Genomic DNA, 23083 nt, shown 5'->3' on the forward strand with positions numbered 1-23083 from the left:
TTCGAATGTTTTAGCTTGCAGATTATCTTCCCTCTGCAATTTACACCCATAAAATCTGCTCTCTCTCTCTCTCTCTCTCTCCTGGCTCGCTCTCCGGTTGCAGTGTGTGTTATTATTGCTGGGCTGTTCTCAAACTCAACCACCTGAAGGTGGGGGAAGATACCACCGCCATGTTGACCATATGGCCAGCTTATTATGCACTGGCAGAGCATCTTAATGAGAGTCCACAACCTGACAGAGACATTCTTTTGAGCCCCCTCCACACATACACATCATCCCAAATGCACACACACACACACACACACACACATACACACATATGCACGAACACCGACACCCACACACAACTGTGCAACTACTTCCTACACACAGACAGAGAACTCTTGTGTATTTCCTTCACACACACACACACACACAATTCTGAAAACTGTGAAAAATCATTCAAGCGTAGGCACAGGCTAAAATCACAGCCCCGCACTGACACCTAGTGGTAACAGACACGCACTAATTCTGTTCCGGCCAACAAGGTCAGCACTGATTGAAGTTGTCGGTTTTATGTTGGAAAAGTTGTTAATGTTTTTGACACAGCTCACATGAAATGATAAAAACCTGACCACAACTTGAGGGCAAACAACAACACTTTCACAAAACCATAAAACCTGATTCAGGTTAGGTTGTAATAGGTATGACAACAGAGGACTGGTTGCCACGGTGCTGGATGAGCTTTAAGATAGGGCGTACGCTTTACAACCTGAGAGGGAGATAAAGAAGTGTTATAAATTGGCATTTCATGCTCCTGTTGAGCATTTGCTTAATAACCCTTTACATAAACAAATCCCAAATATATTTACACAAGTATATGATTCTAGAAAAGCTTTATTTATATAGTCCAAGTTGCCTCAAAAGGCTTTACAGTCTGTAAAGCCTATAACACCAGCTATCCTTCGACCCTCGGATTTACTTGCACAATAAAAAAATGAGGCAGCATTAATGTGAAACCGCAAAAAACAATGCCAGGGCACATTCAGGAGAGCATTTTTCATTGCCCAAGGTTATTGTTGGCAGAGAGCGCTAAACTAAGTGTTGCTCTGAGTTAATTAAAGAGAGACAGAGAGAGAACGAGAGAGAGAGAGAGAGAGACAGAGAGACAGAGAGAGCGAGATCATATGTGTACGTGTACGTGTGTGCACGTGCGCACACAGCGAGGTCAAAGCCTACTTACTGGAAACTGAGTCGAGATTTGTGTGTGTGTCTCTGTGTAAATGATCCTTGTACCTTTTTACTGCCCCTATAAAAACTTGATAGATATCATTTTTTTGGTTACTGACAAACTTCACACACACACACACACACACACACACACACACACACACACACACACACACACACGGGGAGAGAGAGAGAGAGAGAGAGAGAGAGAGAGAGAGAAATCACATAATTTACTCATCTTAGGTGGTTACGGGATCTTAGGCTGATGGTTATCTTTTAGTATCCATCAACCTCACATACACACTTTGTGATATGCATAGCTTCCATAAAACACACACACGATCACACACACCTAAGGGGGCTGAACTTGACTGTCTGCAAGGGTGTAACTTTCATAAGGTAGTGATAACACAGACAAACAGCTGGACAAAGGACAAAAAAGGCTGACAGATTGGCGGAGACGTCAGTATAGTTGGATTCCAGTCGACTTCACTTACCTTAAAACCTTTACTTTTCAAAATGAAACTAACTTACATACAACCTTGAGCTTGGAATTTCACATCATTTAACTAAGAACTGAAGGTTCTTCAGAGAAGAGAAACAAAGTTGCCTGGGGTTGGATCACTGAAGAGCACTTGGAGATAAAAAGATCTAATTAACAGCAGAGTTAAAGAAATAAAGGTAAGACCTTGCTGCTTTCTTTTATTGCAGAATGACTTGAGGTCCATGCTGACGATGACTAAAAGTAATTATATTCTTTGTCATGTGTTCACATTTATCCTTAGAATACATATTATACTGTAGGTAATCTGTTAAAATAAATATGACATCTGCTCGCTGTTTAAATATTTCCCCTCTGTGACTCTTCACAGGCCACCAGGAGACGTGGCGTAGGAGAGCAAGATGGAGGAACTGAAAGCCAGAGGAAAGAAAAGAGAAGGACGACATGGGTAAAACTAATTTACAGTGCTTGTTGCCTTCTGAAAGTCATCACGTTTCATTTCTGTTGTATTTAAGTGGGTGACTGATGTTATACATGAGAGAAAGAGGGTAATATGTGACAAGAGATTATGTGGAAGGCAGCCTGCTAAAGCCAGTTACCACAGTTTGATCTTCATTGTCCAGCCAGATCAAACATATATTAGATGGCCGATAGATTTCTTTAGTTAGCAAAAGACTGTTTGGTAAATTTGTTAAGCAAAATTGTTTCTAAACAAAATATATAGATGTATTTTCATTAGGGGTGTAACCAAAACCTACTATCTGTATTTATATTTAAAATTGTGACACTATATGTCTATTCAGAAGACATAAATTCAATATGTAACCAAACTTCATGAATGTTTTTTTGACCATAACTGTGACCAAAATGATCAATGTACCTCAATTACATACATACACACATACTACATGAAACATAATTTGTATTTGAATCCCACCTTCAAAAAGTGAAGGTGTGTAAGCTGTATATCTATTTATAATTCAGGTGAAAATAAATAGTAAATGACAGAGAATTGGAAGTTTTGTGCTGGACTATTGGAACAGGGTTTGCAGGGAGAAGAATAGATATTTATTGTCATTGTTTCAAAAGCAACGAAACAGAAAGAAAGACGCCGCCATCTTGGGACTATATATGGAGAAAGAGGTCTCAAGCAGTTGTGAAAATCAAGTAGTTTTAAGTGAATATGAAAAGAATTTAGATAAAGAAAATGCGGGTACAATGTTTTAAAGCTCAAGCTCCAAAAAACGATCAGATTTAAAAGACATTCAGAGTGAATGAAACGTCACTGAAGAGAAAGTTCAAGGCTCTAATCTCCACATTTCAGACGGTGGATCCAGAAATTGCTTTGATTTCTTGACCAATATAGTAGAAAAATGTCATTGAAAACTATTGGGGATAAATCCAATTTATTGTTAGAATATCTTAGAGAAAAAACATTATTTCGAATATTGCTGCACAAATTCAGCCACATTTGGATGCTGTTGGTTTCTGTTCAGGGAATGTTTTGTTTAATCCGTAGTTTCTTTTAGTCAGAACGGACCACTGGACAGTGTGATTGGTCCAATAAGTAAATAGCTTTTTGTTGTACCGCCAGAATTTGTGTATAGTTGCTCCAATGAAGAGGTCTGGGTTATAATTCATAATTTGGCTTCAACTTACTGTAAGTCATAAAATTACATGATAAGTTTATTTCCTTATTCCAGGTGATTACGTTGGCTATCCTTTAACCAATAAAGCTACAGAGGCGAGGATTTATCATGCTATCAAGTTTAAAGTTGTGGCTCATTGGCTGCTTTAGAGAGACAGATGAAAAGGATGTACGTCAAACACACCGTGAAGTTTTGGCAATTCCACTTCCTGTCCGTAGGCGCACAACGTTTATTGACCTCTTTATCATTGTTAGGAGGTTCATTGTAAGGTAGATAGGTATTGGTAATGAGTACTATCAGTGATATATCATGAAGTATTGTATCACCATGTTTCTATTTGGTATAATTTACAGTTTGAGGAAACGGTTAATTTCCCCAGTGCACTGCTGTGCTTTCTCTTTATTGCTGTGGCTAATATCATCCCTGCAGATACTGACTGCTGTTGGGGGAGTTCTGCTCCGTTTAAAATGTTAAATACGTGCTACAGTTTTAATCACATTCTCCATACTGGTTCCTCTGAGGTCAAAAGGAGTTGGTTGTTTTTACTGGTTTAAATCGAAATTGAATAATACACGCTATCTATGTTCTGCTGTCCTCGATGTGATTTAGAGAACGTTCTCTTGGGAAACAACTTTGAAAACTCTGATATAACAGATACTGTGTCAAATCAGTATCAGTGAAGTCTGAGTATACTAGCAAATTACTTGATATTTACCATTCATGATTGGAGTACATTAAGAGTTATGCAACGGTGATGAATGAGGAGCACAGAAGAGTGACGGTCAACAATTAAATTCTAGGCGTGTTGAGTTAGATTAGTGTGATAAAACACAGTACTGCAATAATGTATACGGTTTGGGTGTTGGGAATGATCGGACGAAGTCAGAGTTGAAGTTGGATCTTGTCTCTTCCTGTCTGAGTCAGCTGGTGTTGACAGTCTGCAGATTAAGGTTATGCTCCTCCTGAATGTCAAAGACCAAAAATCTGTGCATGATGGTGGATGCAGTTTTTGTAAATTTCAGCCAGTATAACGAGTCGTATTGTTAAGCAGGACAGAAAAAAAATTGAATAAATAAAATAACGGCTGAGAAGACAAATATTTACCAATAACATTATGATGGCAGGAGGTCTACAGTGGTATGCGTGTAGCAGCATGAGAAAGTTAATGTTAAAATTAGATTCCTTGATTTTAAGTATCTTTGCTCTTCTAAATTAAGCAGCTTTTCAATGCTATTTATGTAACGGCTGCTTATTTTTTTGAGTCATTAAAGAAAAGAGTGTGTCACCACGCACACACGGACACTCTGTTCGATATCTCAACAAATATCCTGCCAGCGAGCAGATATACCTGGACTTGCTTGTATTTTTGAGGGGTTGCTGTGGCGAAGTCAATGATCATAAAGTGCTATCAACTCGAGGCAGATAACCCACACCCTGATAAATTATGCTTTATTTGACATTAATCAGCCAGCCAGTGGATGACGACAGCAAGGCTGATACACGCTCTTGGGTCATTAGTTTGGTTCCTAAGTCCAGTATAAGTACGAGTGCATTCTGTGGGCTCAATCGGCTTAAACGCCTGCTGTGTATCATTAGGTTCCCCGGTTAGGAAACCAGCCATTATTAATCGTAACTTTCATGAGGACACCTCTCATCTCACAGCATTTCAAACTGACATTATTATTAGAATAATATACCAACAAAAAAAAGAAAACAAGGAACTATTCTGTACCCTGATCCGTCTGAGCAAATGCACAATGATAAGAGGTCGTTTTCTTTCTGTGACTAAGATGAGTGAATCATTATTATCTTTGAAACCTTCTGAAGACATAGTCCAACACCACACCCTGATCGTGACAGGCACCAGCCAGTCATGTGCACTATCATTATCACGCTATAATAAACATCTTCATTTGGGAGCATTTGCTTCCTTATGATGTCAAGAGTCCAGCATCAGTGAATAGTTCAGTGGTTCTCACTGCCATGGTGCCATCTTGAGTTTTGGAGTGACTCTCACCTCAACACATAAAGTGGGATAACTGTGATGTAGGGCTCCAACTAACTAGTATTTCAATCATCTGCCGATTATTTTCTTTGTCTACAAAATGACAAAAAAAAAAAAAAAAAATGATATGAAGCTTATCACAATTTTCCAGAGTCCAAAATAACAATCTTCAGATTGCTTCATTAGTCTACCAACACACCAGAACCAAAATACTGTTCATGACCCATCATATGAGAAAGAAGAAAGCCAGGAAACAACATTTTTGCTCAATTAATTGTCAAAAATGTCTTTCAATCGACTAATCGATGCAACTCGTGTTGTGATGATAGCTGAAGTACTTCAATGTGTTTTCATGTTTGTTTCTCAGAGATACATGGGATCCGTTCCAGTTGAACCCAGTAGGTGCTGAGAAGGAAACTAAGAGACGATGTTTCCAGTTGGCCCAGTACCTGGTGGCTGTTTTAGTGGGGATGGCTGTCATAACCAGTGCTGTTATCGCTAAGGTAGGATTTTTTGTATCTATCTGCCTGTCAGTCTATCGATTCATGAAGTTATTCATCTATCATTGCTGTCGAGCCACAAAGAAAGAAGTATCACCACAGTGTCGCAGGCACTAAATGTGGAGCTTTAGGATAAAAATTTTGGGGTTGTTTTGATTCAGATTGAACTTTTGAAACACCACCAAAATTGCCTTCAGTCGTCTTCGATAAAAGTCAGAGTGCCCACAGCCACTTCTCTCCGAAGTAGACTCTTAAAAACATACAGTATATATATAGAATCTCTTCATCACAGTAATTAGATTCAATTACAGGAGGGTCTTTTTTTCCTTTCTCTGTCTTTTTGATGTCTGTAATTTGATAAATTACATGAAACATTTATTTTTGCATGAATTGCACTTTTTCATGACAGCGCTTTGATCTGTTTTGTCTTGATTACTTGTCCTTCAAATAGTCATCATTGGTTCTGTGACAACTTTCCTTGGGGTTTTTCAGAATTTCTCTTTTCGTACATGCAAACCTCCGAGTAATTCCTTACACTTTTAAACATATTGATGATATCTATTAATTTATTTTTGAGAGGAAAATATAGTAGCTATATATACAGTATATAGTGGCCCATACCAAGGAAGTATAATTAGGAGTGTAACAGGAACTTGGAACCTGCTGTGTGCTGTGTGTTGTGTGTGTCTGACTGGCAGCAGTGTTTGAAGTTGTTCCTCTGTTTAACATTTCCTTGAACAGTTCCTAGTAAATATTCAACCAACCCTTGGTTATACGAAAACCCGAATACAGTTGTAAATGTGTTAGTTCCACAGTATCTGTAATTTCTGACTTTGTGAGACAGCATTAAGGGCATATATTTTAGGTTTTTATCAAAATATGAATATAACATGGCTTGTGCACTGTGTGTTAAGCACAAAGGCTCCTAAGTTAATTTACTTATGAATAGAATTGAAAGAAGGAGGCAGACGTGTGTGAGCAGAAAATGAGTGTTGATTTCATCATTGTTCAAATAATACAACACACATGGCCGAAAGGGAAAAGCGGGAGAAGCCAAAGCTTATCAAGTCCCGCCCCCATTACCCACAGTATAAAATCTTCATTCTGATCTTTTCTTGTCTTTTGCAAATTACTTTTTTCTTTTCTTCTCTTTTTTTCTATTGTTATGACCTTTGACAAAACATATTACAGCAGTAGCATATAGAGCTGAATTCAAGCTCTAGACAGTACATACAGATTACATGTGTGTCTGCACATGTGTCCATATTAGTCCATCATGAGTGAACAACAGTCTCATCTTATGGCCTCATCTTATAGCCAGGCTTGCCACAAAGTCAGAATATCCAATTGAGAGAGAGCAAAAGTCCAGTGTATTTATTATTTGTTGAGATGGTGTTGGGATGGTGTAAGAGCCCTTTAATGCATTTTCATGTTATTCATCAGTCTCCTCTGCAGCTTTTATGGCTGCTAGCTTCGCCATGTCCTCCCGATTGGTGGCTACATCAACTCGCATCTGTATCACGAAGTCGCGGATTGTTGAGATGTCAGAGCGTATCCCGACCACAGCACTCCGAGTATTGGCGTTGTCCGCCCTCTGTAGTATTGAGTAGTTGTTTAAAATTAGTTTTTGGTAAAGTGATTATAGATAAAACTTTTTCTTTTTTTCATCAGAAATTGAATAGTTTACAAAACCGTGTGTCTTATCTGTCTCTGCCTTCCTGCCTGTCCACAAACAAAGAGCTGTACTTAGAACGCTTGATCCCCATGTACCAAACTCATTTTCTCTCTTTCAATCCTCCTCTCTCTAGAATGTGCATGCATTTTCATAGTCTGCCTCTCTGCTTTTGCCTCTATTCCCTTCAGTTCTCAAGGGAACAGACGCAAATAGAGTTAAATTCCCTTAAATCTTCCACCTTTAGCCTCATCTTTTCTCTGTCTTTCTAGAATCACAGGATTATGCTCGGACTCAATAAAAAACGCATTCCCTAAATGTCATTGTTTCCGTTTTACTACAAGAGAAAACGGATTAATTTTTAACCTGATGAACTTCTCTCACGGTTTGAGGATAAACTAAGACAATAAAGCAATAGGGTGTCCTAGATAGGAGTTACAGTAAGACCCGAGGAGCTGGAAGCAGGAAGGGATGCAAGTAAACCCCAGTCTTTTTGACATTCAGGTTAAATTGTTGCTGGTGCTGCTACAAGCAGGTATTTACTGCAAATGCACTTAAAACAGATGAGTGTTAGTCAAATGTTTTCTTAAGAGTCTCTCTATAATAGAGAGCGCAACATGTATTAAATATCTTATCTATCTGTAACTTTAAATGTGACATTAACAATAAACTTCTTTGGTTTTCTGTCTCATCCGGCCGAACCGGTTTTCTTAAACATACTTTGGGTCTCTGTCCAATCAGGGCTCTCTGTTGGTGCTGTCAACAATGTCCAGTCCACACTCAAGGCGCCCCGCAAATGAAAAACAGTTCTACATGCTGATGTTGGTTTTCTGCCTGGTCTTCCCCAACTTCCTGGTGTTTTTGAAATCCCTGTGGAGGGTCGCCTTCAAGAGCTTCGTCCAGCCCAACATGAAGACCATGTCATTTGTAAGTTGTTCTAATGGATACTCCCTCATCTATCGACGTGTCCTGCATTGCATGTAATTACAGGCAAGGTGTTTGATTTTGCATTTGATTTGATGTTGCATTTACAAATCAGCCGTTTACAGTAGTTGTTGAGTATGACAATATTCAGGACAGCACAGTTGAAATATACATCTCACTTGGGTGTTTTTTTACCGAAGTTTACATCTATTGGAATCACAGAAACTCATGACTACCTTGGATATTATCTGGCATTATCATCAGTAACTCACTGATTACCATAACTGAGTAGGCTGCCTGTTGCACAAGCTGTATGAGTCCAAGTCCGATCTCACGCATTTCTGTAAACAGCAGAGCTTGAGAAACTCAGTTTTTCTGAAAAGTGCAGAAGGGTGGCAGTGAGGGTACACCATGGCATACAACATGACTGCCGTTTGAAAGAGAGGGAAATACATCATAATGTTAGAATGCACTGCTGCCTGTTAATGGGAATATTCATTATCATTAGTTGTGTAAACAGCTCAGTTGGAATATTGTTTTTTCAGAATGAGGGGTCAGTATGGTTTTAATAAATGATAAGTATCAACCTAAGTCTTAACTGTGATACTTAAATTTGACCCTTTCACCTAGCAAACCTAACGGTGTGTGTCCCATCCAGATTTGTGCCGTGGAGTGTTTGGTGTCTCTCGGCACCTCGATCCTGGTGCTCATCGTCATGCCTCAGTTTGATGTGTTGACCAATCTCTTCATCAGCGGAGGAGTCTGTATTGTGTCTGCCATCCTGCAGATAGTGTACCGACTACAGAGAGAAACATGGAAAATCATTTTCCCAATCTGCTCCCTCACTCTCACCCTTACCGGTAACCCTCTTTATATTTACTCTTCATCCGTACAATCTCTGTCAGCCTGTCTGTCTATGTCATTACTGGTAATAACAATCTACAAAAGAATACGATTTAAAAAGTGGGTATCCATCATGAATTCTACCTTCACAGACTCAAGATGGATCTGCAGAGTCTCACAGTTCTTTACTCCTTGGACTTTAGCTGTGCTTAACTAAAATAAACAAAATAAAAAGACCTTTTACAGTCTGCTAGCTCATAGGAGGTCATATGTTTAATATCCATGCTGACAAAGTCTTTTCAAATTAGAACTTGGCTAGGGGTGAAGCAGAAAGAGGAAGCCGACAACTTCTTCCAAAATAACATGTGCAGTGATGACAGATGTCACAGCAATTGTTTGTCTGCGTTTCTCCCACTTGGGTTGAACACAATTCGGTTCATGACGTCAAGTTTTGACTAGACTGAGGCGTCTCTCTAATTATCCGTCATGTCAGCTCTCTCACTCTCTTTTCACCGTTGAGGTGTGTGTTTTTTTTTTCCATGGAGTGTCTGATCCTGTAAGTCTGTCACCCTAATTATGACGGCTGTCTCAGACGAATGATGTAAGATTTGCTAACCGGCATGACAGCACTGCTAAGTTCTGATTCCAGTATTCAAATACAAGTTGTGAGTAAGGATGCAAGCTCCAGGTTTCATTGTAAATTAAATCAATGAGATAAACACCTCAACAGTTCAGAAAGTTTAGAAAGCATGTTTGAATACTGACAAACTGTCAGCTGCAAGGTGAAAGCAGTCTGAGTATATCGCTGATTTCAAGTGGAAGCCGAATACTTCCCATAACATACACTGTCAGCCATGTATCATACTGACTCACTGAGGATCAACATTATTGGACAGATACATTAACATCATTACGTCGGTCCAAAACGTAATACAATCACCATTGCATTTTCTTTAACACATATTTGCTGTTGCCAATCAGCTTTAAAAGTAATATCTAGGACACAGAGTTAATGTCTGAGCAGTGTTAGGGCTGCACAATTTAGTAATGTCAAAATTACGATGTGGCCAAGTGCAAAATTAAAATCACAGAGGGTGAAACTTTTCGATAAAAGCTCAAATGCGTGCCAAAACAGGACTAATATGCAGTAATGTAGTGTAGATTTTATTGTATCTATTTTAATTTCTTTACCATATTGTGCAGCCCTAAGCAGCATACTTGTTTTAGGTCAGTAATAGAAAGAGAATAAGAGCTATTAACACTAACTGTTTATACACTAAACTAACCAACTCACTGACAAACAGGTTACTGCCTCCTGGGGGTCGACTACATGGTTCGTGTGTCATCACATGTGGACAATCAGAGCGATGACTGCTACATCTACATTGGACTCGGAATTTTCGCTTCAATCCTCGTCTCCATTTGCTGGTGGGAGAATCCACTGCAGGCTACCAACAGTATGCAGGTGTGTTTTACTGTAGTGTGTTCTGTTGTTCTGCCCTCACTGCACCGATCAGCACACTAGAACACTACTTTTTTCAAGTCAGCCACCAAACGAGAACGCATCTATGACCATAAAATATCTTTTCTTTTGATTGTTGCAAATTGTTTAGATTTTGCGATTGTGTTGCCCACATGGCCAGCTGTCACAGGTGTTTTTCCATATCCTCCGTTGGAACTTCAGCTGGATTGTGAACTGTTTTGGTTCGTTTGTGGTGTAAAGAAACATGGTGATGGAGTCGGTGAGACTCTTTTCTAATCTCTTTTCTTTCGCCTGCAGAAAAAGTTGGCAGAGTTGGACGGTTTCAGGGACTTTGTGTTTGTGATCAGCAGTATTCTGAGGATAATCGTGATAGGTAAGCGTCAGCCGTCAACAACACTTGAAATGTATTATCATCACCTGTTCGTTGTCTAGTGTAATCACCTTTGCTGTGTTCAAAGACGCTTTGATAAAGTCCTCAATTAGTGTTTTCAATTTTGTAAAGCTCAACTTCATAATCTGCAGACTATCAGTTTTTCTACTCTATATGACATTGAAACTGTGTTTTTTTTTACTATTTCAAATCAGCACACTCGATTTCATGTTAACCAATGCTAACACATTTAACTCCTTTTAGAAAAGCATGTCACACTCACACACACATACACTTTTTTATAAGGTCAACTGTATATTTTACATAATAAGATTGTCTCTTCAAACTCGTTTAAACATTGCATTCTGTTGTAGGAGGGGTATACCTGCTCTACTATGCGGTTATTAAAAATGAAGATGATGGGGGTATCATATGGTCGGATTTCAACCTCGATGACGGTGTAGTCCTGAAAATAGGGCTGGTGCTGCTTTTCATGCAGGTAGGTAAAAGGAAAAAACTGACAAACAAAAAGTTTGAGACAGGTAGAGGTGAGCAGTGGTTATGCATGGAAGGCAGGCACATATGAGTAAGGTTTTTTTTTCCTTTATAAACTGCATTTGACCATTTGTAAAACTGACTGACTGAAGAATAGCGGCAAAGTAACTGAGGGACTGGAAAATCTAAAAAAACAAAATAGCCACAGCACCTGATTTATCCCGACGGACCTCTGTGGCAGTTTGGAGGGTCCGCCGGTTCCATCACTGTTTTACCGGACACACACTGAGAAAGAATAGCCTGTTATTTCTAACATGATTTCTTACATGTTTTTCTCTCGATGGTCTCCAAATTTAAACATTTTATCTTCACTACTCACTGCACAGAGCCACTCGAGCCTAGATCGAATCAGTCAGTGAAACACTTTATCAACATACAATTCTCTATAATTCCAGCAGGTTTAACTCGATCACAGACCAGAATCAGAAATTGCTGATACTATCTTAAATCTGTAGTCTACAGTAAGTAACAGGCTGAAGTGCAGAATAAAATGTTTCCACCCCTGACAGTAATTTGCAGTCGCTTTAATAAGTGTCCTTCCTCCTTCAGGCCTTCTTCTCAGCTGCCAGCCATTGGTTTGGTGTGGTGGCCTGTAAGATTCATGCAGTCAGGATGAGTTTTGCGCTGCCCGTTTGTTGCACAGGACCTGCAATCCTGCTGCTGGGACTGGTCCTTTTCCTTACTCAGGCACAAAAATTAGATGGAACAGCGCACGCTAACATGACAGGTGAGTTGATTTTTTTCCCCCACTGGCACTGATATCGTTTGTGCTCTGCTTAATGTCATTCAAAAGTACTTTTGTTTGGTCACTTCTTACCAAGATCCTTAAACATGTCGCTGTGTGTACATTGCAGAGTTTTGTGGAAGCTTGAGTAGTGTGGTTGCTGAGAACGAAACCGCCATTATACTGGAACTTACAAGGAGCATTTGTCGAACTTCACTTGCCAGGTACTTGTTTGTCTATGAATATGTGTATGAGTGAGTCAGCAAGTGAGTGTGTGAGTGAATGAATTCCTAGTTGTAACAGTATTGAGCTTTTACCTGTATCGGGTTTATACTATTGTTTGTATTCGAGCAGTGCGTCACAATGCATGCAGCTTTTGTGGTTTATTCCTGTGATTGAAATGTCCTACAACTCCATATTATGCAATGTCCTAGAACAATATATTTGGCCATTTGTATACAGGCATCTACAGTATCTGCACAACACATTAAATCTATGTATATTTTGCCTATAATGTGTGTGTGCTATTTGATTGACAGCTACTACTTCCAATGGCCTTTTTCAATGCTGGTTCTGGAAGGAGCGTGTATGTGGTTGGGCTTCGTCTCATGTACCTACTACGTATGGAAGATCAAGGTATGAACATAAACATACACACACGTACACCTCCGTGTCCATCATTTAGGATAAGCTTCTTAAAGTGTCCGTCACTTTGCAATTTGGACCAAGCGATCCCCCTTTAAAAGAGGAGTTCTGAGATATTTTTAAGAACCCATTTAATCTAAATACCACAGCCGTCTGCAAAAGATTGAAAATCCCAACTTGTCAAGTGACGCATTCTATTCAATTTCAGGTCTACCACTAAATTCATCACCTAAATGTCTCTATGGTTCACCATTTCTTAGGTCCAGCGTATCGAGAGAACCTCTCAGCTCTTTGTTCGCCGTCTCTATGAGTCTGCTTTCATTGACCTGTCTCTACTACTCAACACGAAGATGAAGGTGGCGCGAGCCCAAAATGAAGAGAGGTGAGACGGGTGTTAGAAGATTCTTTGGCGTAATTCATCATTAAAATACCTCTTCATGTGTAGAAAGATGTGCTCTGGATTCAATTTACCCCCCCCCCCCCAAAAAAAGTAGAAACATCAAGTTTGCTGTGATCATGAATACATATGCTCAAAATCTCTCTCCTGTCTTCTACTCTCCAGCCAAGATGACATACAGAACTGTGTGATCTATCTTTGTGCCACAATGTGGCATGAGACGTACGATGAGATGCTGAAGATTCTCACCTCCATGTTCAGGTTAGAGACACCGTCACTGCAGACGCCAAGAAAGTACCGGCATAAAGGTGAAAAAGGCTTTCTTCAGTCTCGTTACAGTTGTCTGTTGTCATTTCAGGTTGGACCGCTATCGAGGTGATCCGAAACAGGAACACAAAGATTGTTTTGACTTTGAATGCCACATTTATGTAGACGACGCCTTCATGACAGAAAAGGAGACAGGAAGGAGGTTGGTTAATTCCTACGTTGATGACTTGATCCAGGTCGTCATTGAGGTTTACAGGTGAGATTATCTATCTATCTATCTATCTATCTATCTATCTATCTATCTATCTATATATCTATCCGTCCTTCCATTCAACCATCTATTTATCGATGCATTCAGGGTGTTCACCAACAAAGAACCAGATGATGTGTCGATCATCGAGGCTCCCTATGGTGGCAGGCTGATGTTTGTCATGCCAGAAGGCAACATGCTCTATGTTCACCTCAAAGACAAAGCCCTCATCAGGAACAAGAAGAGATGGTCCCAGGTATGGAGTATTAGGGGTGTTTTATGTGTTTATATATTCCTGGATTTATGTGTGTAAATCCTCGGGGTGTCAAGATTCTCCAGATCAACGACTTGTTTTGACTTTCAAATTCAAGGTCACAATTCGATTCCATTTTCAAACAAATATACTACTCATACTGAAGCTCTGCGTCTAATCGCCAGTCATGTATTTTTAAAACTGAACATTGCCTAATTGTGACTTTCAGATCATGTATCTGTACTACTTACTCGGCTGGAAGGGATACATCGTCAAGAACCCTAAGAAGATCAGTGTAAGACTTTTATGTGTTCTGTGTAAAATGTGCACATAAGAGTTAATAGCGGTATGGCATTTAAACATGTCAAATATCTATCCTGTTCTGTCCAGCGCCAGAATAACCCATTAAGAGCCAGTTTGGTCTCCTTGGATGGTGAGGCTTACCTGCTGCCTCAGGAAGACAACGACAACAAGAGACGATTCATCTCAGACGACCACACGTACATCCTGGCTCTGGACGGAGACACCGACTTCCAGCCCAAAGCTGTGATTCTGCTTGTTGACAGGTTACTAACGGATAAATTAACCACCTGATTTATATCCCCGCAGCTCAGGATTTAGATCGTGTATATTCCAACATCAATCACTGACACTGCTGCTCGACAGGAAATGCCTCATCTAGTTTTGTCCATTAGTGTACGATTCAGCCAGCGAGGACACTTGTTACAATTGTATAAGAAACGTTTTTGAAAGTTGTGTTTAACATATGCATTGTGATTGACAGGTTGAGGATGTATTACAGTGTAGGAGCGGCGTGTGGAAGAATCCATCCCACTGGCATGGGTAAGTAGACCTTTTAGTAAACTCTCTACACTGCATGTTTGTCTGTCCATTTGGTACAGAGTCTCACAGAAGTGGAGGGTCAGGTGTCTGTATGTGTGTGATGGACAGACCCTGTACAGCGTGTACATAATTACTGTATCCCAAGGGCAGACACAAGCTCCCGTAACTCTCAACATTAATGAGCAAAGAAAGAACTGAAGACAAAAGCATTTGTGTTCTGTGTCCTTTCTTTTATCACTTTGTCCGTGTGACTCTCTGCGCTCACCACTCTTGCCTTTCTGAAAAATCCCAGGTCCCATGGTGTGGTACCAGAAGTTTGAGTATGCTGTGGGTCACTGGCTGCAGAAGACGGCAGAGCACGTGTTTGGTTCCGTGCTGTGCAGCCCAGGATGTTTCAGTCTGTTCAGAGGGACAGCCTTAATGGACGACAATGTACTGAAGAGATACACAACGACTGCATCCAGAGCTTCGGAATATGTGCAGTATGACCAAGGTTGGCACAGATCTGCGTGTTCACGACTGTTTTTGCTTTGCCTAGGTTTGTCTCTTTGTTTCTCCTCCTTGACCATCTCTGCCCTCTTCTTTTGCGTATTGTGTGTACGTGTTTCCAGGGGAGGATCGTTGGCTGTGTACTCTGTTACTGCAGCAGGGGTGGCGCGTGGAATACAACGCTGCCTCAGATGCATACACCAACTCACCACAGGAGTTCAAAGAGTTTTACAACCAGAGGAGACGATGGGGACCATCCACACTGGCTAATACCCTGGACCTTCTGCACAGGTTACTGTTGTTTATTATTAGTAGTAGTGGAGTTTACAGCCGTGGCCAAGTACTGACTAATTAAAAAAATGACATGTTCTGATCTTATTCTATTATTTTCTGGTGTTTCAGAGTCATATCTACAGGCTGTACATCCTAAATCAGCTGTTTATCATGACAAACATACATTTACATTGTATTAATGTTAACGCTTCTGTGCTTGTGACTTTCAATCACAGCGGTTTAGAGACTGTGAAGAGAAACTCGTCCATCTCCAGGCTCTACATCTTCTACCAGATGTTCACCGTTGGCTCATCCATCCTTGGTCCAGCCTCTGTGACTCTCATGATAGCAGGTAGGTTCAGGTCTAGTTCAATAATCTACAAGTCCATACTTCTTGGGCCTTGTCCTATCTGTTTGCCCTTATTATTACTTTTTATGAGTCTGTGAAGGTTCAAAGCATCCCTCATATCAAACTGTTTTTGAAAACAATCATTTATTGTGTTTTTACTCTCAAAGTGTATAATAGATAATAAATATATTGTAAACAAACATTTGCTGATGTTTGCTATGATTTGCTGATCATAAAACTGTTCAATGTTTAACCTTTGGATTTCCTCTGGAATGATTCTACCTGTCATCTTGTTTCCTTCGAAGATATTTATTGTGAGCTGTTTTAATAATTAAACTGCGGTCGTAAAATAAGTTCACCTTATCTTGAACACGTGGGGACACACCTGACATGCCTCCCTCACTCTTTTGCCTTCTATGCACTGTGCAATCTGAACAATACTGAGATGGATGGCTAGCGCTGTGCAGTATATAGAAGAAAAAACGCTTACCTATGTTTTTTTATGTTACCTACATACGTTTTTTCATGTCATATCCTAATTAGGTTTCTAAGTACGGCCTTTGGACATTATAGACATTTGTGTCATGCGTTTTATTCACTGGAATATGGTATCAAGTTTTCGTTGAACTGTTAAGTCAAGTAATATTGTCTACCAGGACAAGCACCTTGCCCCAAGACATCTGTATTAATAACTTGACAGAGGACTTGCATCTGTTCTTTATTAAAACCTCCCCTCTCTTTCTGTCTTTTTTCCTGCCAGGTGCTTTCCAGTTCGTCTTTAAAATCGAAGGCACAATTTCCATCATCATCGCGAGCGTTCCTCCCGTCTTCTACATCATCGTCTGCTTTGTAACCAAGAGTAACACCCAGATAACCATCGCGGCCATCATGAGTGTTCTGTACGCGTTCCTCATGACCGCGTCCTTCTTCTCTATCATCGGTGGGTATAAGAGTCTTTGTGACTTTGTGTGATGTTGGTAAATGTATTTTAAACCTCTAAATGTCCCATACACGCATCACATTTCCCTTTCAGGTGACATGGTGATGCAGGGCACCTTCTTGACCCCCACTGGCGTGTTCTTGGTTTCTATGACAATCATGTACCTGGTGACAGCTTTACTGCACCCTGAGGAGTTTGGTATGGTTATGTTATATTATTGTGAACAATCTTTTTTAATGTCATGTTATATTGTGTTAATAGTTTAAGTAATGCTGTTTTATGTTATTTTCTCCTCCAGGGATGATTATCTACGGTCTGATGTATTTCATCTGCATCCCCAGTGGATACCTCCTCCTGACCATCTACTCACTGGTTAACATGCACATTGTGTCCTGGGGCACAAGAGAAACCAACAAGTAGGGCACTGATCATTATTAGAAGGAGTAGTCGTACCTTTGGCAGCAGACAAACACTGCAGTTTCCAAATCTAATTATCCATTGATCGAAGGGCAATCTCTTACTTAATAAAGCCGGGCTCTGAATGCAGGAGTTTTGGGCTGATTTTCCCCTAACTTCCGATAACCGAAGGACAAATCTGCTCTGGGAACAGATTATCTAGAAATGTGAGGGGATTTTGAGATCCGGTCGAAGAGCAATTAGGGCTGCCCAGATTATTTCACATATTTAACATGTTTGATATTTAGGAGGTAGAATCTGGATGATAACAACAGTACTGTTGGAGCAAGGCTGAAATACCCAATGAGAGAAACATTGAGGGAGTTTGGTCAAAAACAACAAAACAGGCAGCATAGTGTTTTATTTTTCTGACCATCCTTCCTTCCTTCTGTCTGTCTGTCTGTCTGTCAGGGGAGAAGGAGCGGTGAAGAAGAACACTAATCTTCTGTGTGACAAAAACTGTAAACTCTGCTGCTGGGACATGAGGCTACAGGTACTGTTGCCAAACTTAGCCATACATGACGAGCCTTCCCACAGACAAATAGACGGGCAAATTAATGATCTTATCTTGTTGTTTTACAGGTAACGCAGGAAACAGAAAATCTGATGATTCAACAGATCACAGGCCAGATCGCACAGCAAGCCCCTCCCCTTGCAATCACCAACCAGGAGACTACTCAACAAGCGGCAGCAAAAACTGAGCCTCAAGACAAAGTCGACAAGAGGATGGAAGCAGATTTGGACGTGTCAGGAGCCAAGACACCTGACAGCTCATCAAGTGACGAACCGGACAGGAAGCCAGTGATACGCTTCCAGGATCCGTCTAGTGATTCTAGGTGTTTGTTTTATCCTTCTCTTTCTTCTCTTCCATTAATCATTAATCTATTTGGCCACTTTGTATCTTAGTTTATCCTTTTGGAAATCTGTACTTTGATTAATCAATCAGCCGTGACACATACTGACGTCTACAGACTGTCAAACATAGTGTAGTGCAGTTCAAGTCCCAAACTGAGGACACTCTGCTGTTCCTCCTGTCCTCGTAGAAGGAAAAAACACATACACACTACAAAATGTGAAATCCACAAAGCCCCACACTGACAGAATTGTGTGCGCCTGTGTGCAGTGACGAAAACGATGACAAACAATCGAGCATATCACGGAGCATGTACAGTGACGATGATGATGTCGATGACTTCAATGAACTCGAGGATGCAGAGGAGTTTCCAATCAGTGGTGAGAAGCACTTGACAATTTATTTTGCCCAGAATACTTCAAACAATTAATTATGTAGAAACCAGTGTAGCATGCTATAATAACTTATAATCACTTGTGCATAGATTGGGTGGAGCCTGTGAAAGAAGAGTTTTTGAAGAAGCTGACCTACGCCAACATGAAAAGAAATCTACAAGAGCAAATACGGTAAAAAAAATTCAAATTAACAGAGTATTTTATGTTGGATATTTTCTTAAGCACCTGGCTTTTGTTACGATATCCACAAATACTGTGGTGAACATTACTGAAAGCAATGAATAGTCTGTCTTGCATCTGTTTCTATGCACGTGTGTGTATTTGTAAAATTACTGTTGTTGTTTTTGTGTGCCCTTCTTGCCCTCAGATATGCACTTCGTAACAAAAATGAGGATGAAACCTGTGAGGAGCTGGTCGCTTTGTTAACGGACGTCCTTAACAGGGAACTAAGTGGAGACGGACCTGAGGATGTTCAGTCAGAAAGCCGGCTGGAGGAGTTACGACATGCACTGGAATCCCAGGTAGTAATAATAATCATCATCAGCAGCAGCAGCAGCTATTTCAGTTTCCTTTCTTTTAACGTTACTGTTCTATAACATACACTTTAAATAAAAAAGTATAATTGTGTTATATCAAATTGGAATGCTTTTATTTGTGAGGCTCTCGATTTTATGAGAGACAAAAGAGATTAGATCGAATTAACAGGTAACTCACTTTGTCTCTCAGGCTCGCCATTACCTCAGGAGCGCTAAAATGGACAGATTACTGAAGAGAGTGAAGAGAGCCATCGATAAAACACTGACCGCCCCACAAGTGCAAAAACTGGATGAGGTAAGATGCTTTTTTTTTGGGTTACCGGATCTGTGAGAGGCAAAATACAGTACAACACCTAGCAGGGATCAGTCTGTCTATACCGTCAGTACTTCACACCTGGTGGGTCCAAGACAGTAAGGTGACAAAGCCAGGTGTTGCACAGGATTGATGAAAATGTTTTGGCATTCTTGGCTTAACTGTCAGTGAATCCAACAGTAAAGATACATAAAAAAAAAAATAAGTTACCATCCTGATATAGTATTTCATGATTGTCTTTGTGATGTCAGATTATTAACATTTGTAAAAAGGTACTTAAGTTAAACAAGTTTGTGTGCGTGTGTGTGTTTAGGGCGAGCATGACTTCTGGGACAAGTTAATCGAGCGCTACTTGAAGCCCATTGTTGAAACAAAAGCACATCAGGAGGAGGTCACCAGAGAACTGAAGTCACTGCGCAACAAGGTTGGCTATCTGCCTTTACTGTGCTAATGTGTCGTTTTTTTTGTGTTTTGGTGGCATTGGTTCTGTCTCACATGAAGTGTGCATCTTTGTTGTTTGGACCTTGAAATACAATGTATCATTATTATTAGTTTAATATTTGTTTAACCGTTAAAAACAAGTCTGTAGTGTGAAAAGGTCTACTAAAGGAACACCTGCAGAGAGGGAGAGGCAAACTCAATCAGAAAAGTGCTGTGTCCTGTTACTTAAGTTTATTGCTCTTCTGATTGGTGTGGTTGACTTTGGACCGCCGTCAGGCCACTCACAAACTGATGACAACAGAGCAAGTGAAAGCAAAAAAGTTCCTCCAACTGTGCTGAAAAGCCATTTGGAGCTCATTGGAAAAACTGTAAGAGTTAGAAGAGCTGTTTGGTAGACCAACTTAAGTATTTTTTTTTTTTATCTGTCTAGCTCAGGTGGGAATGGGAATATCACTGAGCAAAGCCTCATGGGATATTTTACCATCTCATCTCTTGTCACACTAACAATGCAAGTACTAAAGTAGACATGTTGTTTCAATATTTAGTATGAAGGCTTTGAAAAAGTATATTTCCTCCCCACAGGCCGTCTTCCTGTATTTCATCGTCAACATCCTGTGGGTGGTAGCCACTTTCTTCCTGCAGGCCATCGGAAATGACATCATCAGCATCAAGATCCCCAAATATGTACCAGGCAAAAACACTACAGGAGAATTCCTCAAGGTGAGACGGACAAACTGGACTGCGGCATATTGTTAAATGTCTGTCAGAAGTGCTGTGACTCCTGCTATCTGCTAACCGTTATCGCCACTTTGTGTTGACAGGTGGAGCCTCTCAGTTTGATGTTCCTGTTGTCTTTTGCTGTTCTCCTCCTTGTCCAGTTTCTGGCCATGTTATATCACAGGTACATGCACACTCAAACAAAATGCGTGGACGGTGCCACACACCCACTGAATACTCGTCGCTTCAGATTCAGTTTTACTTGTATTTGGCTGCGTCACAACCACAGCCGCAGACTGACCATGAGAAATAAGCAGGGAAACGTGATAACTTTCAGCGACTTCAATCCCGTGACATAAAAAAACCTGCCAAAGTTATTTTTTTTCACGTACTGAATATTTTCCACAGAATTAAAGTGACATCTCCTGTAATTAATCTGACTTGTTTTCATCTTGGTGTTTCTCTGTTCGCAGGGTCTACACTCTCATCCACGTGGTGTCCTATCGCAGCACAGAGAAAGACTACAAAGCCATAGACGTAAGCAACAACGCTAACAGCACATGTGCACATGCAACTGCAGGGAATTAACTTGTGTGGTCGAGAACTTAGGGAGGTTTGACCATGTTAAGGTGTAATCTTTTAACTGAATGACAATAGAAGCTTGAGTATTAAGATACACCTGGCTTTGCTTTTTGGAAATAACAACAAAGCTGAGCTGTAGTTATAGTGGTGTCTCACTCTGGATGACATGAATTTGTTTGTCAGCTGTTGGCTGTTTCATATCCATTCTGGACTTTGCCAGATCATCAGTTCTCCTCTGACTAACACGGGGTGCTGCGTCTTTACAACGCAGTGGTTGGGGAAGCACTCAGTTTTACTTAAGTAGCAGTTAATACCACGATGTAAAAATACAAGTGCTGCATTCAAAATCTCAATCAAGTTAAGAGATATTTGGAGCACAAAAAGAAACAAAGTATCAAAGGTAAAAGTATTCATTGGGCATAAAAAATACATGATATCTTCTCGATTTGATTAAGTATATTTCTTTATTGTCACACAACCTTTTCCTGTGCCTTCCCTTTCTCCTAGGATGATGAAGAACCTGGCATGATTTTGGAGAATATCATGTCCAATAAAATAGATACCGACGATGATGTGGTGATGTAGTCAGGAAAAATGACCAACTGTAACAATGAAACCCAACAACCAGCGCACACCAATCAGGAGCCCTCTTAGCAGCGTGGAGGGCTGGCATTCAAATACTTCTTTAACAACACATGACTACTGTACATTCTAATGATCAAAAAGCAGAAGGTAGCCTGTGAACGGGCCATGTTTTAATCAGCCTCAGTGACAGAAAATCATAGCATCTTCAGCACTTCTCCAGCAGATGCTTTGCCTCTCGGCTAAATAGATTTGAGTACGATCCAGCTGGGGAGGCAAAATGGCACAAGGGAAATTAACCATAGCAGATCCAATAATCTTTGTTTGACAATATAAAATGAGGAATTATTAAGATGTGAGCTCAGGTTTCTGCACAATGGGATATCGAGTAGGAGAGTTTTAATGATGGTTTTATTTGAATGTATTTGCTCTGAAGGCTTGTATTTATTTTATTTCAAGTGTAATTGACTGAAGACAGAGGGTGCACGTCTCATCGTACAATGATTTAGGAGGGCGGATAACCAAATTTAAAAAGATCGTGTTCCAACTGGTGTTTGTTCTGTTCTGTTTTCTGCTTGTGTGTCTGCATCAGAATCATGTTTTTGTTTCAATGAATCTGGATTTATGGAGGCAAATCATGTAATTGAGCTCCTTGTCAAGTCAGGTTAAAAAAACTAATGTTTTAATGTGTTGGTGTCTCTGCTCGCCCCTCGAAGACTTTATAAATGCGATATTTGCACATGAAATATTGTCATAAATATTTTTACATTTTACTTTGACCTTACACGTTATATTCTAGTTTGTCATTTGCATGTGTGTTGACATTTTTAACTTTGTATAAAGATGGTATCAGTGTGATTATGTTTACCAATTAGGTATACAGATTGTATGTAAAACTGATTTAATTAAAATAAATATTTAATTAAAACAGCATTTCATGTATAAGTTGTATTCATCTCTAATTTATCTTGCTCCAGCCACTGGTTAGTTAATGTGAGGTTACAGGGAGTGAGCCAAGTCTGACTGTTGACTTCACTGAAAGGGATTTAGTGACGTAATTAAAGAC

At 40.1% G+C, this 23083-nt stretch overlaps 1 protein-coding gene across 1 annotated transcript; it reads left to right on the top strand.

Moving 5' to 3' along the window:
* Positions 1 to 1607: 1607 nt before the first annotated feature.
* Positions 1608 to 22959, top strand: chs1 (chitin synthase 1). The gene is made up of 35 exons (XM_030414137.1): positions 1608 to 1890; positions 2082 to 2159; positions 5733 to 5868; positions 8279 to 8464; positions 9120 to 9321; positions 10609 to 10769; positions 11085 to 11160; positions 11532 to 11656; positions 12262 to 12439; positions 12567 to 12660; positions 12976 to 13072; positions 13342 to 13463; positions 13644 to 13739; positions 13837 to 14001; positions 14104 to 14251; positions 14478 to 14543; positions 14639 to 14814; positions 15033 to 15091; positions 15384 to 15584; positions 15703 to 15871; positions 16090 to 16205; positions 16963 to 17142; positions 17236 to 17340; positions 17441 to 17558; positions 18010 to 18091; positions 18181 to 18434; positions 18722 to 18831; positions 18936 to 19017; positions 19214 to 19367; positions 19573 to 19677; positions 20009 to 20119; positions 20719 to 20856; positions 20958 to 21037; positions 21327 to 21390; positions 21943 to 22959. The coding sequence occupies exons 2-35, from the start codon at positions 2113 to 2115 to the stop codon at positions 22018 to 22020; spliced, it is 4281 nt and encodes a 1426-aa protein (XP_030269997.1). The 5' UTR covers positions 1608 to 1890; positions 2082 to 2112; the 3' UTR covers positions 22021 to 22959.
* Positions 22960 to 23083: the final 124 nt, after the last annotated feature.

This window comes from Sparus aurata, chromosome 4 (assembly GCF_900880675.1).
Source record: "Sparus aurata chromosome 4, fSpaAur1.1, whole genome shotgun sequence".
Classification (NCBI taxonomy): Eukaryota; Metazoa; Chordata; class Actinopteri; order Spariformes; family Sparidae; genus Sparus; species Sparus aurata.